At 49.7% G+C, this 15,999-nt stretch overlaps 1 protein-coding gene across 2 annotated transcripts in view; it reads right to left on the bottom strand.

Moving 5' to 3' along the window:
* The window catches only part of TRA2B (transformer 2 beta homolog), a 127,863-nt gene extending 120,397 nt beyond the window's left edge, over window positions 1–7,466 (bottom strand). Inside the window, exon 1 of one of the 2 annotated variants that reach the window (XM_063934125.1) lies at window positions 7,267–7,466. In XM_063934125.1, the coding sequence (XP_063790195.1) occupies window positions 7,267–7,302 (36 nt within the window). In that variant the 5' untranslated portion in view covers window positions 7,303–7,466. Of the gene's footprint in view, window positions 1–6,862; window positions 6,966–7,266 lie in introns of those variants that run through there. The other variant, XM_063934126.1, reaches the window with a different exon arrangement.
* Between the last annotated feature and the right edge of the window lie 8,533 nt (window positions 7,467–15,999).

Here is a 15,999-nt window from a genome sequence, read left to right as displayed (position 1 = left end):
TGTAATAGGGGTACTTTGACTATCACCTGCTGAGCGTACAGCTTGTGAATGGCTTCCAACACCCTCTCCCTTTCGGAAGAGACGGTTGGTAAGGCAGACTTCAGGAAACGATGAGGAGGATCCGTCTCTAATTCCAACCTGTACCCCTGAGATATTATCTGCAGGATCCAGGGGTCTACCTGCGAGTGAGCCCACTGCGCGCTGTAATTTTTGAGACGGCCCCCCACTGTCCCCGAGTCCGCTGAGAGGCCCCAGCGTCATGCTGAGGTTTTTTGCAGGAGCCGGGGAGGGCTTCTGTTCCTGGGAAGGAGCTGCCTGTTGGTGTCTCTTCCCTCTTCTCTGCCTCGTGGCAGGTACGACAAGCCCTTTGCTCTCTTATTTTTGTAGGAGCGAAAAGGCTGCGGTTGAAAGGTCGGTGCCTTTCTCTGTTGGGGAGTGACTTGAGGGTAAAAAGTGGATTTCCCGGCAGTAGCCGTGGCCACCAAGTCTGATAGACCAACTCCAAATAACTCCTCCCTTTATACGGCAAAACCTCCATGTGACGTTTTGAATCCGCATCGCCTGTCCACTGTCGTGTCCATAAGGCTCTTCTGGCTGAAATGGACATAGCACTCACCCGAGATGCCAGTGTGCAAATATCCCCTCTGTGCATCACGCATATAGATAAATGCATCCTTTATTTGTTCTAACGACAGTAAAACATTGTCCCTATCTAGGGTATCAATATTTTCAATCAGGGATTCTGACCAAACTACTCCAGCACTGCACATCCAGGCAGTTGCTATAGCTGGTCGTAGTATAACACCTGCATGTGTGTATATATTCTTTTGAATAACTTCCATCTTTCTATCTGATGGATCCTTAAGTGCGGCCGTCTCAGGAGAGGGTAACGCCACTTGTTTGGATAAGCGTGTGAGCGCCTTGTCCACCTTAGGGGGTGTTTCCCAGCGCGCCCTAACCTCTGGCGGGAAAGGGTATAATGCCAATAACTTTTTTGAAATTATCAACTTTTTATCAGGAGCAACCCACGCTTCATCACACACGTCATTTAATTCTTCTGATTCAGGAAAAACTGTTTGTAGTTTTTTCACACCATACATAATACCCTGTTTTTACGGTATCTGTAGTATCAGCTAAATGTAACGTCTCCTTCATTGCCAAAATCATATAACGTGTGGCCCTACTGGAAAATACGTTTGAATTTCTACCGTCGTCACTGGAATCAGTGCCCGTGTCTGGGTCTGTGTCGACCGACTGAGGCAAAGGGCGTTTTACAGCCCCTGACGGTGTTTGAGGCGCCTGGACAGGCATTAATTGATTGTCCGGCCGCCTCATGTCCTCAACTGACTGTTTAAGGGAAGATAAACCATCACGTAATTCCACAAATAAAGGCATCCATTCTGGTGTCGACCCCCTGGGGGGTGACATCTGCATATTTGGCAATTGCTCCGCCTCCACACCAATATCGTCCTCATACATGTCGACACCACGTACCGACACACACCGCAAACTCACAGGGAATGCTCTAATGAAGACAGGACCCACTAGCCCTTTTGGGGAGACAGAGGGAGAGTCTGCCAGCACACACCACAAAGCGCTATATATACAAGGGATATCCTTATATTAAGTGCTCCCTTATAGCTGCTTTAATATATATATATATAGCCATTAATGTGCCCCCCCTCTCTGTTTTACCCTGTTTCTGTAGTGCAGTGCAGGGGAGAGACCTGGGAGCCGTTCTGACCAGCGGAGCTGTGACAGAAAATGGCGCCGTGTGCTGAGGAGATAGGCCCCGCCCCTTTTTCGGCGGTTCTTCTCCCGCTATTTTTCCAGTCAGGCAGGGGTTAAATATCTCCATATAGCCCCTATGGGCTATATGTGAGGTATTTTTAGCCTTGTATAAGGTTTATATTTGCCTCTCAGAGCGCCCCCCCCCAGCGCTCTGCACCCTCAGTGACTGCCCAGTGAAGTGTGCTGAGAGGAAAATGGCGCACAGCTGCAGTGCTGTGCGCTACCTTATGAAGACTGAGGAGTCTTCAGCCGCCGGTTTCCGGACCTCTTCACGCTTCAGCATCTGCAAGGGGGTCGGCGGCGCGGCTCCGGGACCGGACTCCACGGCTGGGCCCTGTGTTCGATCCCCTCTGGAGCTAATGGTGTCCAGTAGCCAAGCAGCAAATCCACTCTGCATGCAGGTGAGTTTACTACTTTCCCCCCTAAGTCCCACGTTGCAGTGATCCTGTTGCCAGCAGGACTCACTGTAAAGAAAAAAAAACCTAAACTAAACTTTCTCTAAGCAGCTCTTTAGGAGAGCCACCTAGATTGCACCCTTCTCGTTCGGCACAAAATCTAACTGGAGTCTGGAGGAGGGTCATAGGGGGAGGAGCCAGTGCACACCACCTGACCTAGTAAAGCTTTACTTTTTTGTGCCCTGTCTCCTGCGGAGCCGCTATTCCCCATGGTCCTTTCAGGAACCCCAGCATCCACTTAGGACGATAGAGAAATTTACATTAGCACTTAAAACATTCCACATATCCATCCAGTCAGGTGTCGACGAAGACACCACATTCATTTGCTCCCCATCTTCTCTAGGACAGCCTTTTACCTCCGACATGTCGACACACGCGTACCGACACCACACACTCAGGAAATCCTCCTATCTGAAGGACAGTTCCCCCACAAGGCCCCTTGGAGAGACAGAGTATGCCAGAACACACCCCAGCGCTATATGACCCAGGAAAAAACACAATAAATATATGTTTACCCAGTAGCGCTGTGTATATATGTATATATGCGCCTAATTATGTGCCCCCCCCCTCTTCTTTAAAACCCTCTTTCACTGTGGTAGAAGCAGGGAAGAGTCCGGGGGAGCTTCCTCTCAGCTGTGCTGTGGAGAAAATGGCACTGGTGAGTGCTGAGGGAGAAGCCCCGCGCCCCCTCGACGGGGCGGGGGCTTCTGTCCCGCTCGAATACACTAAAAATTACATACATACATACACATACATATACAGTGGCCAGCTGTATACATATATACTTTTACCAAAGAGGTTCATATGCTACCCAGGGCACCCCCCCCCTGCACCCTTACAGTGACTGCAGTGTGTGAGGTGTATGGGAGCAATAGCGCACAGCTTCACCGCTGTGCGTTACCTCAGTGAAGATCATGAAGTCTTCTGCCGCCTCTGAAGTCTTCTTTTCTTCTCATACTCACCCGGCTTCTATCTTCCGGCTCTGCGAGGACGACGGCGGTGCGGCTCTGAGATGGACGGCGAGGGTGAGACCTGCGTACCGATCCCTCTGAGCTAATGGTGTCCAGTAGCCTAAGAAGCAGTGCCTTGAAACTCACAGAAGTCGGGGTGCTTCTCTCTCCTCAGTCCCTCGATGCAGGGAGTCTGTTGCCAGCAGGCTACCTGAAATAAAAAAAACCTAACAAAATACTTTCTGACCGAAACTCAGGAGAGCTCCCTGTAATGCACCCAGTCTCCTCTGGGCACAGTATCAAACTGAGGTCTGGATGAGGGGCATAGAGGGAGGAGCCAGTGCACACCCAGACCTAAAGTCTTTCTTAAAGTGCCCATGTCTCCTGCGGAGCCCATCTATCCCCATGGTCCTTACGGAGTCCCCAGCATCCTCTAGGACGTAAGAAAAAAGGATCAGAGGTATCCATGACTTGAAACTACAGTCATCAATTGCAGAGGTTAATTAAGAACACTCTCTAAAGGTCATATGTGCAGTTATATCACTTTAACAATATATTTTGTAGAGAATATACAAAATATCTGAGCCTATTGGGGGGGGGGGGTCATTTCAAGTTTATCGCAGCGATCAGGCAAAAAAACTGCAAAACTGCGCATGCACCGCAATGCACAGGTGCATCATACAGGTACAAAGAGGATCTGTGCTGGGCGATGGATTTAGCAAAAAATCCATTCGCGCAGCCGAACGCAAGGCGATTGACAGAAAGAGGGCGTTTATGGGTGTCAACTGACCGTTTTCTGGGAGTGTTTGGGAAAACGCAGGCGTGTCCAGGCGTTTGCAGGGCGGGTGTCTGACATCAATTCCCGGCACCAAAAAGACTGAAGTGATCGCAAGGGCTCAGTAAGTCCAGAGCTACTCTGAAACTGCACAAAATTATTTTGCAGCGCTCAGCTGCAAAGGCGTTCGCACACTTGCAATGCAAAAAATACTCCTCCGTGGGCGGCAACTATGTGTTTGCACAGCTGCTAAAAGTAGCTAGCGAGCAACTCAGAATGACCCCCTATGTTCCTGTTCAATTAAGTAACAGGAAGAGAATTTTGTTCTATTCCTATTAGATATGCATGTTTATAGTAAGTTGTACATTTTTAAAGAGAAGCCAATTGTGTGTTTTTGGTGAACAAGTATATATTAATATTTAACTGAATCGCCCAGCGCAGTCTAATGTTTCAATATAGACCAAGTAGCATTTCTTGGTCTTAAATGACTCGAGAAAGGTGAGAATTAGTTTAACAACTGTAAATAGAGAAAACATGGGGTTTTGTACCCTCATATTTACTTCCTTGCAGTCTCTAAAGGGCCCTACATACTGGCAGATAACACTGCACGATATGAACGAGAACGCGGTCATATCATGCAGTGCGTAGGCACCAACGATGAACGATGCGCTCGTTCATCGTTGGTGCCCCGTTGCTTATGCATGCAGACCAATATGATGATTGTCCATATTAGCATGCATTGGCTATGGTGCCAGGTGACCCCGTCACCTCCCCCCCTGCCACCCGGGTTGCCAGTCTGTAGGGCCCTTAACTTTGTTCAAGACACCCTAACAGTCCAGGTTATAAAGATAACCATGCTTGTCAAGGGAACCAATTTTGAAAATCGTCCCAACTTTACCATCTCCGATTTTTACGAAGTGTTGCATGAAAGTTGGTATATATGTAGAACTTGTAAAGTTTCACTTCACAGTATGCAATAGTAGTGGAGTTGTGGCCCTGGTAGTGGGTGAATCGGTCACTAACTCCATGGTGTACAATCAGCTGTGTACCTCCTCCTGCATTTGCAGTGCTAAAATTGAAGCAGCAAAGCTGCTGCAAACAGCTTTGCAATTCTTAATGGGGGGTACACGTGGAGAGATCCATGCTTAAATTCTAAGCAATGTGACTAGATTGCTTAAAAGTTAAGCATGGATCTCTCCGTGTGTATGCCCCACGGCGATATATCGCCAGTGCTAGATTGGCCTGCATGCAGACATAATCTAGCACAGAGCTCATTTCACTGCTGGGTAAAATGAGCAGGCAGCCCCCCCCCCCCCCCAAGCACACAACGGGAAAGATATGTGTGCTGAGCTGTCTGTGCTAGATCGCTCAGCACACTGATCACATCTCCCAGTGTGTACTAGGCATTAGTGAATTAGGCCCAATGTCAATTTCTGAAAGCTTTACTAGAGGACACAGACTCAGAGTGGGATTGCAAGATCAATCTTTTTCAAAAATGCACCCATATGCATAAAAGGCTATCACAAACTGTAAAACCCAGCTACAAAGGAAAAAAAAAACTTTTTGGGGCTCATTACATAGGAATTAGACTGTAGTCCCCATTAAACCACTTGACGGCATTGTCGCATCAGATGCGACCACACCAGGCAGTGTTTTATCTGACCTGGTCGCACGGTATGCAACCAGTCAGATAAACTGTGTTAGCAGCGGTAGGGTAGAGAAACGTCCCTCCGCTGCTGCTGTAGAGACCGGTAGGTCACTCTGCCTCCTTGCACCCTCCCCCAGTGATGACTATCACTGCTGATCGGTCAGCACGACAGGATCACCCAACCCCAGCAGCTACAGACAATGGCAACCACTGGGCAAGTATAAACCAACACCCCCAAGTGTACCTGGCAGCTTTCTGGGCTCTAAAAACTAAAGTACAGGTTGAGCATCCCATATCCAAATATTCCGAAATACGGAATATTCCGAAATACAGACTTTGAGTGAGATAGTGAAACCTTTGTTTTTTGATAGCTCAATGTACACAAACTTTGTTTAATACACAAAGTTATAAAAAAATATTGGCTAAAATGACCTTCAGGCTGTGTGTATAAGGTGTATATGTAACATAAATGCATCCTGTGCTTAGATTTAGGTCCCATCACCAGGATCTCTCATTATGGTATGCAATTATTCCAAAACACGGAAAAATCCGATATCCAAAATACCTCTGGTCCCAAGCATTTTGGATAAGGGAGACTCAACCTGTATCTCTACTCTTTTTACTAAAATCATTTTGGGTAAGGAGAAATTAATGTTCTACGCCCGATTCACTAAAAAAAAAAAAACCCAGACAATTTCAGAGCGATTTTTTTTGGGGGAAAAAAAATGGTCAGTTAAGAGGAGTGGGGACTGCAGCATTGGGGGGGGGGGGGACACAAATATGGGGGAAATGGTTGCTGAATAGAGCCCTAAAAACTTAAGATTTTAGAGTTTGCGGTTGCTCAAAATTACTAAAAAATGTTCAGGTCCTAATGTTGTGAAAGTGTGTCCACTCGGATTACAGGTACAATATTGTTATTATCCTATGCCATTTTAGCAAAGTTCTAGAACAAAGGTATGAAAGTATTTTCTCCTACGGGTACAGTATGAATCCATGCACGGTTACGTATAAGTACACACGGTGAGGGGAGGAGGGCGTGGGAGATAAAACACTACTGCTTCGCAATTAGACCAAACATTAAAAGGAAAAACGGCCAAGATCGACGTAGCTGTGATACATCCGTGGCGCTATCAGTTTATGCCGCGGTCACGAGGAGCGCGGAATTGACTTCCAAATGGAACCTGATGTAATAATACATCACCCTCACCATTATCGGACAGATCACGACGCTGTAATCACTCACCGCCATTAATAGAAAGATCACGATGCACAGCCACCCATTCGCTACACAGCAAAGAGCAAGTAGCCACAGTACTCTCAAGCACCTCTCTCAGGCCAATCCATTCCCATCACCACACCTCGAAGCCATTTTAGAAAGAAAACGCGCACAAAATGGCGGCGGCTTCGCATACGCGGTCACTAGGCCGCTCGGAAGAGATAACACTAGGCTGCTACATAACAAAAACAAAAAGAAACAACTTGTTTTGCTTGAAGAATGTACTAAAATGCCTAACGCAGAAATACAAACACCGCACGTAACGAAGGACCGTTTGTGATAGAAAGGCCGCCACTACCTTTACGGGTCCCTGTAACCGGCCTCGCCACTTGCATCCGTCTATATAATCCCGCACGTAACATGTTACTAACCCGGTCTCCATAATTCTGCTCCCCGCTGTCGCTCATCTTCGCTGTTCTTTTCCGACCGACGGGTGCTCGTCCAACAGTTACACGAAACGAAGAGGCAACCGAAGGAGGACGACGACTGTGTTATATGACTGTGTGTAACCGTAGCCCAGCACACGCTCCTCCCCTTCCCTGGTTACTGTATTTTACAACCTGTGCTCGGAGCGCGCGCTTTCTCCTGAGCAGTGCACGCTAGTGAGTCTCTCGCCGAGTGTCGAGCACGAGGACTTAGCTGAAAAGGAAGCTGCCGCTGGCATTGCTTATGGTATGGCAAACACAACAATTACATCATACCCAGTGCCGGTGCAAGGCTTCTCGTCACCCTAGGCAAAACCTCTGCCTGCTGCCCCCCTACCCCCACACCCACCCCTCAGGAAAAAGTGTGGCAGTGGCTTCTTTGAAGTTCCACAGCTGTCAAAATGAGACCGTCTTTAAAAAAATATATATATATATGTGTAACAGTGACGTGCGGTGAGGTCCGGGCCTGGGGAGGCACTGCAGCTAAACACCCCCCCCCCCCCCGGGAAAAAAAAAGTGCAGTCCCCCAACACCACTAAAACCAGCACCAGGCAGAACCAGCCAGGGGGGATAATGCCATAGCAGGGGAGACACTCAGTGTGGGGTCCCCCTGCCATGCCATTAAACACCCCCCAAACCAGTCAGCCCAGGGCTGGAATTCCTCGGAAAGTGGGGCCCCCAAAAAATCTAAATGGGGTCCCCCCTCCCGAGCAACAACCAGCACTGGGCTGATAGCCCAGTGCTATGCCCCGCACCCTTGGTGGCGGTGGGTGCGGGGTTCATTGTATGCTAATACTGTTCTTTACAGGTGGCCTACAAATCCCAGCAAGCCTGCCCCAGCATGCTGGCACTTGGAGAACCACAAGTGCCAGCATGCCCGGACATAAAGGGCCCGCTGGCACCTGTAGTCCACCTGCAAAGAATAGTAATATTGTTCTTTACAGGTGGCCTACAGGTCCCAGCAAGCCTGCCCCAGCATGCTGGCACTTGGAGAACCACAAGTGCCAGCATGCCCGGACATAAAGGGCCCGCTGGCACCTGTAGTCCACCTGTAAAGAAAATATTTGAAAAAAAACAAGACACATTCTTTAAAAAATCCTTTATTAAACTGGGTCTTCACCTGGGGGCGGCGGCCTTTAAGCTCTTTTGCATGGCCGCCGCCTTCCCAGGGCTTCCGGCGTCTTCACCTGGGGGGGCGCCACCTCCCCAGGGCTTCTAGGGTCTTCCTCCGGCGTCTTCACCTGGTGTGCGGCGGCTGCTAAGCTCTTTTGCATAGCTGCCGCACATCCAGGACTTCCACGACGTCTTCACCTGGGAGGCGGCGGCCTTTAAGCTCTTTTGCATGGCCACCGCCTTCCCAGGACTTCCAGCATCTTCACCTGGTGGGCGGCGGCTGCTAAGCTCTTTTGCATAGCCGCCGCCCATCCAGGACTTCCACGGCGTCTTCAGGAGCTCTTCTCCGCTCCTCCTCCGCCGTCGGACTGACAGCCGCTGCCTCGCGCTGACTTATATAAGTCAGCGGGAGGGGGCGGGGCGATGACGCGGCGAGCCATGATTGGCTCGCGGCGGCCATCTTGAATTTCAAAAATGACGCTGAGGCGCCATTTTTGAAATGGGTACCGCTTCCGCTGCCAAACTCTGCACAAGGGGTCTGAATGCCGCGTCCCGCCGCCGCTACCGCCACTCGCCTCTCTGCCGCCAGCACCTCCGCCGCCCGGCCCACCGCATCCCGCATCTCCGCCGCCCGCACCTCCGCAGGTACCGACGCCCACACAGTGATTGACAGCGGATCCAGTGACGGATCCGCTGGCCAATCACTGTGCCTTCACTCACAGGGACGTGCTTTCATAGGATGAAAGCACATCCCTGTAAGAAAGCGGCACCACTAATGGTGCCGCTTTCCCATGTTATTTCAATGGGCTTTTCCTGCCCACTGCTAGGCCCCGCCCGCGCCCACCCCCGCTCCCCATACCTTTCCTAATCACTACGGGAGGCACCACGATCGGTGCCTCCCAAACTGATTTTCACATAGGTAAAATAATAAAGAAGATACTTATGTGTCATAAGTATCTTCTTTGTATTATTTTACTCATTAATGACAGGGGAGGCACTGCCTCCCCTGACTGCACGTCCCTGATATGTAAAAAATAAAAGAATAACAAAAAGAGCATACTCACTGACACAAATTCCGCTGACACAAACACACTGACACAGATACACTACCACTACTTACTGACACAGACATCACTTGCATACCCTCCAACTGTACCTTTTTAATAGGTACAGTACCTTTTTTATGGTCTGTACCTATTTTTGGCTCTCCAAACTTCCATTGAAAGTATAGGACCATTGAAAGTATAGGAAAAGGGGCGTGACCACGCCCCCTTTACCCGTGGCCACGCCCCTTTTTCTAATTTGAACCGATTTTTGTGTGTAAAATGTTGGAGGGTATGCACTTGTTGGCACATACATACTTACTGACAGACACCCCCTAACTGACATAGGGGTCTATTCATGTAGAAAACGAAAACATAATTGCTACTTATCACTATACATCGCATCTCTTCGATGCGATGTATAGCTGTGATAAGTAGCAATTCATGTATACTCACCCTTCCGACGATGCGCTGCGGTGTCTGGGGCTCCTGCGGTGAGGTCTTCTCCAGCGGTCCCTCCTGCGATGCGCGGAGTCCAGCGGCGGGTCCCTTTGCGCATGCGCAGCTTGATGACCTCCCGGCAGGACGCAGTGGTTGCTGGGAGGTCGGGGGGTGGAGCCAGCGCGAGGTGCCGAGCAGCGATCAGGGAAGCATTGAGCTTCCCTGACGTCTCCGCACTACAGTTCAGGTTACGCCGTCCTTAGATGGCGAACCTGAGCTCCATGGAGAAGCGGAAAGCAGAGCTTTCCGCACCTTCATGAATTGCACTCACCATACAAAGGTATGGTGATGCGATTCAGGCACAGAGCGGGGGTACCGCTGGAGAAGTCAGAGACTTCTCCACGGTAACCGGCTCTGTGAATTGCGGTAAGCAGAGAAAAGCCCTGTTTAACGCAAAACAGGGCTTTTCACTGCTGCATGAATAGACCCCATAGACACTAGTTACTGGCAGATACCTCTTACTGACACAGATGCCCCTTACTGACAAATACCCATGACAGACACCAGTTATTGGCATATACATACCCAGACATACCTTACTGACACAAATTTACTGACACAGATACTTACTGACATATACCCTTTACTGACACACACACACACACACACACACACACACACACTCTACTTACAGATATACAGTACACCCCTTACTGACACCACTTACTGGCATGTACATAGACACCCCTTGCTGACAAAGATACAACTTACTGACACACACACACACACTACACAGACACCACTTACCGACACAAACGCTTACTGACACACACAAACACTACTTACTGACACACACCACTTACTGACACAAATGCACATACTACACAGACACCACTTACTGACACACAAAAACACTACTTACTGACATAAATGCACACAGACACCACTTTCTGACGCAAACACACACACACCACTTACTGACACAAATGCACATAGACACCACTTAGTGTGACACACACACCCTACATAGACACCACTCACTGACAAGAATGCAGACACCAACTACTCACACACAAACACCACTTACTTACACAAACACACTAAACAGACACCACTTACTAACACAAGGTGAGAGGGTAACCCCCCGGCTGTGCGCCGCTTCACGCAGATGTCAGCTCGCTTTGCCAGCCACGGACCCGGCTGTCATCTTCTCAGTGCAGCCTCCTCTTCCATGCCCAGGTGTTGGTCCTACTGGCAGACGGGGGCCGGGTTCTCTGGGACACCTAGTGCCAGATTAAGGTCCTCATGGTCCTGGAGCTGAAATCTATGAAGGGCCTATTGTGTGCCACCGCAAGGGGTGTGACCAGCATGGTGGGGGGGTGGCCGCTGGTATGGGGGTGTGAACAGCGCTGTATATATTTTTGTGTGTGTGTGTGTGTGTATGTATGTATGTATGTATGTGTGTTTGAAACAGAAAAATCTCAGCGCTTTACTTATTATATTACAATAGTTATTTTATTAAAAGGGAAGGAAAAAGGGGGAAGAACAGTGGAAGATGGGAGGAAGAACAGGGTCAAAATGGGAGGAAGACGGGAGAGAGACAGGGAAAAGAATAGGGGCTAGATGGGAGGAAGACGGGAGGGATACAGGGGGAAGAACAGTAACAGATCGGAGAGAGAAGGTAAGATGGCAGGAAGAAGGGAGGGAGACAGGTGAGGGGGAAGATGGGAGGCACAAGGGGGATGGGAGAAAGAACAGGGGCTAGATGGGATGAAGACGGGAGAGATAGGGAGAAGAATAGGGGCTAGATGGGAGGAAGACGGGAGGGATACAGGGGAAAGAACAGTAGGAGATTGGAGAGAGAAGGTAAGGTGGCAGGAAGAAGGGAGGGAGAACAGGGGAAGATGGGAGGCAGAAGGGGGATGGAAGGAAGATCAGGTGCTAAATGGGAGAAAAACAGCAGGAGATATGGGGAGGAACAATGGAAGATGGGAGAAAGATTGGGGGAAGAACAGTCTGGTGTTCTGGTGAGGAAGTGGGGGTTCAGCCTGGTGACAGGGGAGGAGGGGTATTATCCTTGTGACAAGGGGAAGAGGGGGGATTAGCCGGATGAGGGAGGGAGGGGGGGGGATTAGCCTGGTGAGGGGAGGGGGTGGGGGGTGTTAACCTGGTGACAGGGGGAGGAAGAGTGATATGTCTGTAGGGGGGTTAGCCTGAACAGTGGGAGGAGGGGGGGTTATGCTGGGGGGGGGGGGTTAGCCTAGTGACAGGGAGAGGAGGGGAATTAGCCTAGTGACAGGGGGAGGAGGGGGAATTAGCCTAGTGACAGGGGGAGGAGGGGGATTAGCCTGGTGACAGGGGGAGGAGGGGGATTAGCCTGGTGACAGGGAGGGGAGGGGAACTAGCCTAGTGACAGGGGGAGGAGGGGGAATTAGCCTGGTGAGAGGGGGATTAGCCTGGTGACAGGGAGAGGAGGGGAATTAGCCTAGTGACAGGGGGAGGAGGGGGAATTAGCCTAGTGACAGGGGGAGGAGGGGGATTAGCCTGGTGACAGGGGGAGGAGGGGGATTAGCCTGGTGACAGGGAGGGGAAGGGAACTAGCCTAGTGACAGGGGGAGGAGGGGGAATTAGCCTGGTGAGAGGGAGAGGAGGGGGATTAGCCTGGTGACAGGGAGAGGAGGGGACAGTGGCGTAACTACTGCCCTCGCGGTGTCTTGGGGGCGAGGGGCTGCGGGGGCGCTGCCACTGATTTAGAGCAGATTGACATGCGGACGAGCGTCCGCATGTCAATCTGCTGTCTCCTCTCCCTCCCTGCTGTAAGGAGGGACACGAAGGGCAGAGCGCGCCGCGCGCGCCTCTCCCGTGTCCATCCTGCGTCTCCGTCTGGTCTAATAATGGAAGTGCCGTTCGTGAGCTCTGATTGGCTCACGAACCGGCACTTAATTTATTAGACCAGACGGAGATGCAGGATGGACATGAGAGAGGCGCGCGCTGTCCCCTCCTTGTCCCTCCTTCACAGCAGCGGGGGGGGGGGGACACTGAGGGGGCATATATGGCACTGGGGGACACTGAGGGGGCATATATGGCACTGGGGGGCACTGAGGGGGCATGTATGGCATGGAGGGGGCACTGAGGGGGCATTTATGGCACTGGGGGACACTGAGGGGGTATATATGGCACTGAAGGGGCACTGTGGGGGCATATATGGCACTGATGGGGCATATGTGGCACTGGGGGTACTGAGGGGGCATATATGGCAATGCATGTTTACCTGGCACATGAGGGGGGGCTATATTTGGCACTGGGGGCACGTGAGCACCTGGCACTGTGGGGGAATATCTCGCACTGGGGGCATATGTGGCACTGGGGGGGGGCTATATTTGACACTGGGGGCACGTGAGTACCTGGCACCATGGGGGAATATCTGGCACTGGGGACATATGTGGCACTGGGAGCACAGCCCTAGCAACAAGCACTACCCCCTAGCAACGAGCATGGCACCAAGTGCATGAAACCCCTGGCAACGAGCATGACACCCAGTGCATGAAACACCTGGCAATGAGCATGACACCCTGAGCATGAAAACCCCTGGTACTGTGCATGGAACCAAGAGCATGAAACCCCTGGCAACGAGCAGGTAATTTAAAAGTAATTAGAAGCCTTACTGTAAGACTAATGTGTAATGGGCATTACGGTGTGTGGCATAATGTATCACGGACATTGCGGTGTGTGTCATAATGTGTCACAGGCATTACGGTGTGTGGCATACTATATCACGGGCATTGTGGTATGTGGTATAATGTCTCAGGGGCATTGCAGTGTGGCATAATATATAACGGGCATTGCGGTATGTGTCACAGGCATTACGGTGTGTGGCAAACTATATCACGGGCATTGTGGTATGTGGTATAATGTCTCAGGGGCATTGCAGTGTGGCATAGGGTATAACGGGCATTGCGGTATGTGTCACAGGTATTATGGTGTATGGTATACTATATCACAGGCATTGTGATATGTGGTATAATGTCTCAGGGTCATTGCAGAGTGTGGCATAATGTATCACGGACATTGCGGTGTGTGTCATAATGTGTCACAGGCATTACGGTGGGTTGTATACTATATCACGGGCATTGTGGTATGCGGTATAATGTCTCAGGGTCATTCCAGTGTGTGGCATAATGTGTCACAGACATTGTATGTGCTATAATGTATCGGGCATTGCAGTGTGTAGCATAATATTTAACGGGCATTGCGATTCCTGTGTCATGTGTCACAGGCATTACGGTGTGTGGCATAATGTGTCACAGGCATTACGGTGTGTGGCATAATGTGTCGGGGGCATTATGGTGTGTGCATATTGTGTCATGTGCATTATTGTGCGTGGAATAATGTCTAAGGGCCATTGCAGTATGTGGCATAATGTATACTGGGCATTACTATAAGGAGGAAAAATGACAAATAATGTAAGGGGCATGAATCAGGATTATTTTTCTTTCCTGTGGTGGCTAACGTCTGGGCATGCAGGTTGCAAAACTGAGGTATAAGGAAGTCTTTTCCTGCAATGCCACGCCCCTTTATGCAAAGCCACGCCCATTCCAACGAAGCCACACACCCTTTTTGGAGTGGTTTAAATCCAAACCAGGTCTTGTGTTTTCACTAGTTTCTATAAAGGGCTTTTCTTAGCGTCTCAATCGCTCAAACAGCTTACACATTATCAAGGTTAATAAGCGTTACATCATTGTAGTATTACATTGCCAAGGTTTAGAGTATAAGCATACCCTTGCTGTGTGTTGTTAATAAGGTTTACTGTGTATCATTCTGTGAGCGTCTGCGCCGCTCGTGTCTCACTCTCACGGTGCAGCGTCCGCTACGCCAATAGCGTAGCATTACGGTACTCGGGACGCCTATAGCGTGCTCGATACAAAGCGTGAGTCCGTGAGCGTACGTGTCGCTCGTGCGTCGCGCCCACGGCCTAGCGTCTGCTACGCTAAGTGCGTACCCTTACGGTACCTAGTGCGCCAATAGCGTACTTAGTCCGTAAATAGTATATAGCTTATGTTTAAAGGTAATAATTGACATTATCAATTGGGGGCAATCGTCCGGGCCTCCTCATATCCGCAACCTAGCAGGACAAGGCAGACTTTATCCATCAGCAAAGGGCGGGAAGGTAGTATCCCCCTGTTAGCCGTTTGGTGGTCGGGGATACAGTAGTGCTGATTAGATAAGCGTCTGCTCCGCTTGGTTTGAAGGGATGCTGGTGGGATCCGGATCCGAAAGGTAAGCACGTTAAGCTATTGTCTTTTAAATCTGTTTTAATTTCTGTTTGGTGCAAATTGCACACGCAACACACGCATACACCTGTATTTTCATTTGTGTATTTTCACATATCTACCTTCCTGTTTGCCATTAGCATTGATCACATGCTGAGAAAATTTGTTGCTATTTAGTTAAAAGATTAATACTTAAGGGAGTAATTGTAAAACACGCACGCAGCCTGACCCAGTTATAAAGGTTATACACGAGATACTGTGTGGTGCTTGGTAAACGATTATAGTTAAATATCGTTTGCATTTATAGAAGCGTGTTATTTGTGTTACTGCGGGAGTATCCGGCCTGTGTACACGTGTCTCTGACCGAGTGCGAGACAGCGTACGCAACGCAAAGGCCTACACACGTGGCGTAAATTACGCAACGTGCGTACAGATACGCCCACTAAATACAAATCACACGATAGCATTGTTCTAGTAGGCGATACGGAAGCCACGAGATAATAGCACAGATTTGTTCAGTTTCCAAAATTTTAGTTTAAAAGATCCTTCTCTCGTTGCAACACCTCTGGGATTAGCCTGTGTTACCTGAATGAAAGAAATTTTCTGTACAGAAAAATCAAAGTATATATGAAGTGAAAGAGCGTGTGTATGCAAATAAAGGTTTTGTGAACCCCGGAAATCGAGATCTCGTCGAAGGACACCCGTGAAGTGAACAAGTGGTGGCGTGGGAGAAGGCCATCTCACGTTACCAGTGTATAAGGTAAAAGGAGCAATTAGTAGTACAGCAGACCAAAAGGTCCGCGAGAGTCAGA

This window comes from Pseudophryne corroboree, chromosome 7, assembly GCF_028390025.1.
Source record: "Pseudophryne corroboree isolate aPseCor3 chromosome 7, aPseCor3.hap2, whole genome shotgun sequence".
Lineage (NCBI taxonomy): Eukaryota > Metazoa > Chordata > Amphibia > Anura > Myobatrachidae > Pseudophryne > Pseudophryne corroboree.
The sequence above is the reverse complement of the archived record's forward strand: the minus strand, read 5'-3'. Positions and strand labels throughout refer to the sequence as shown.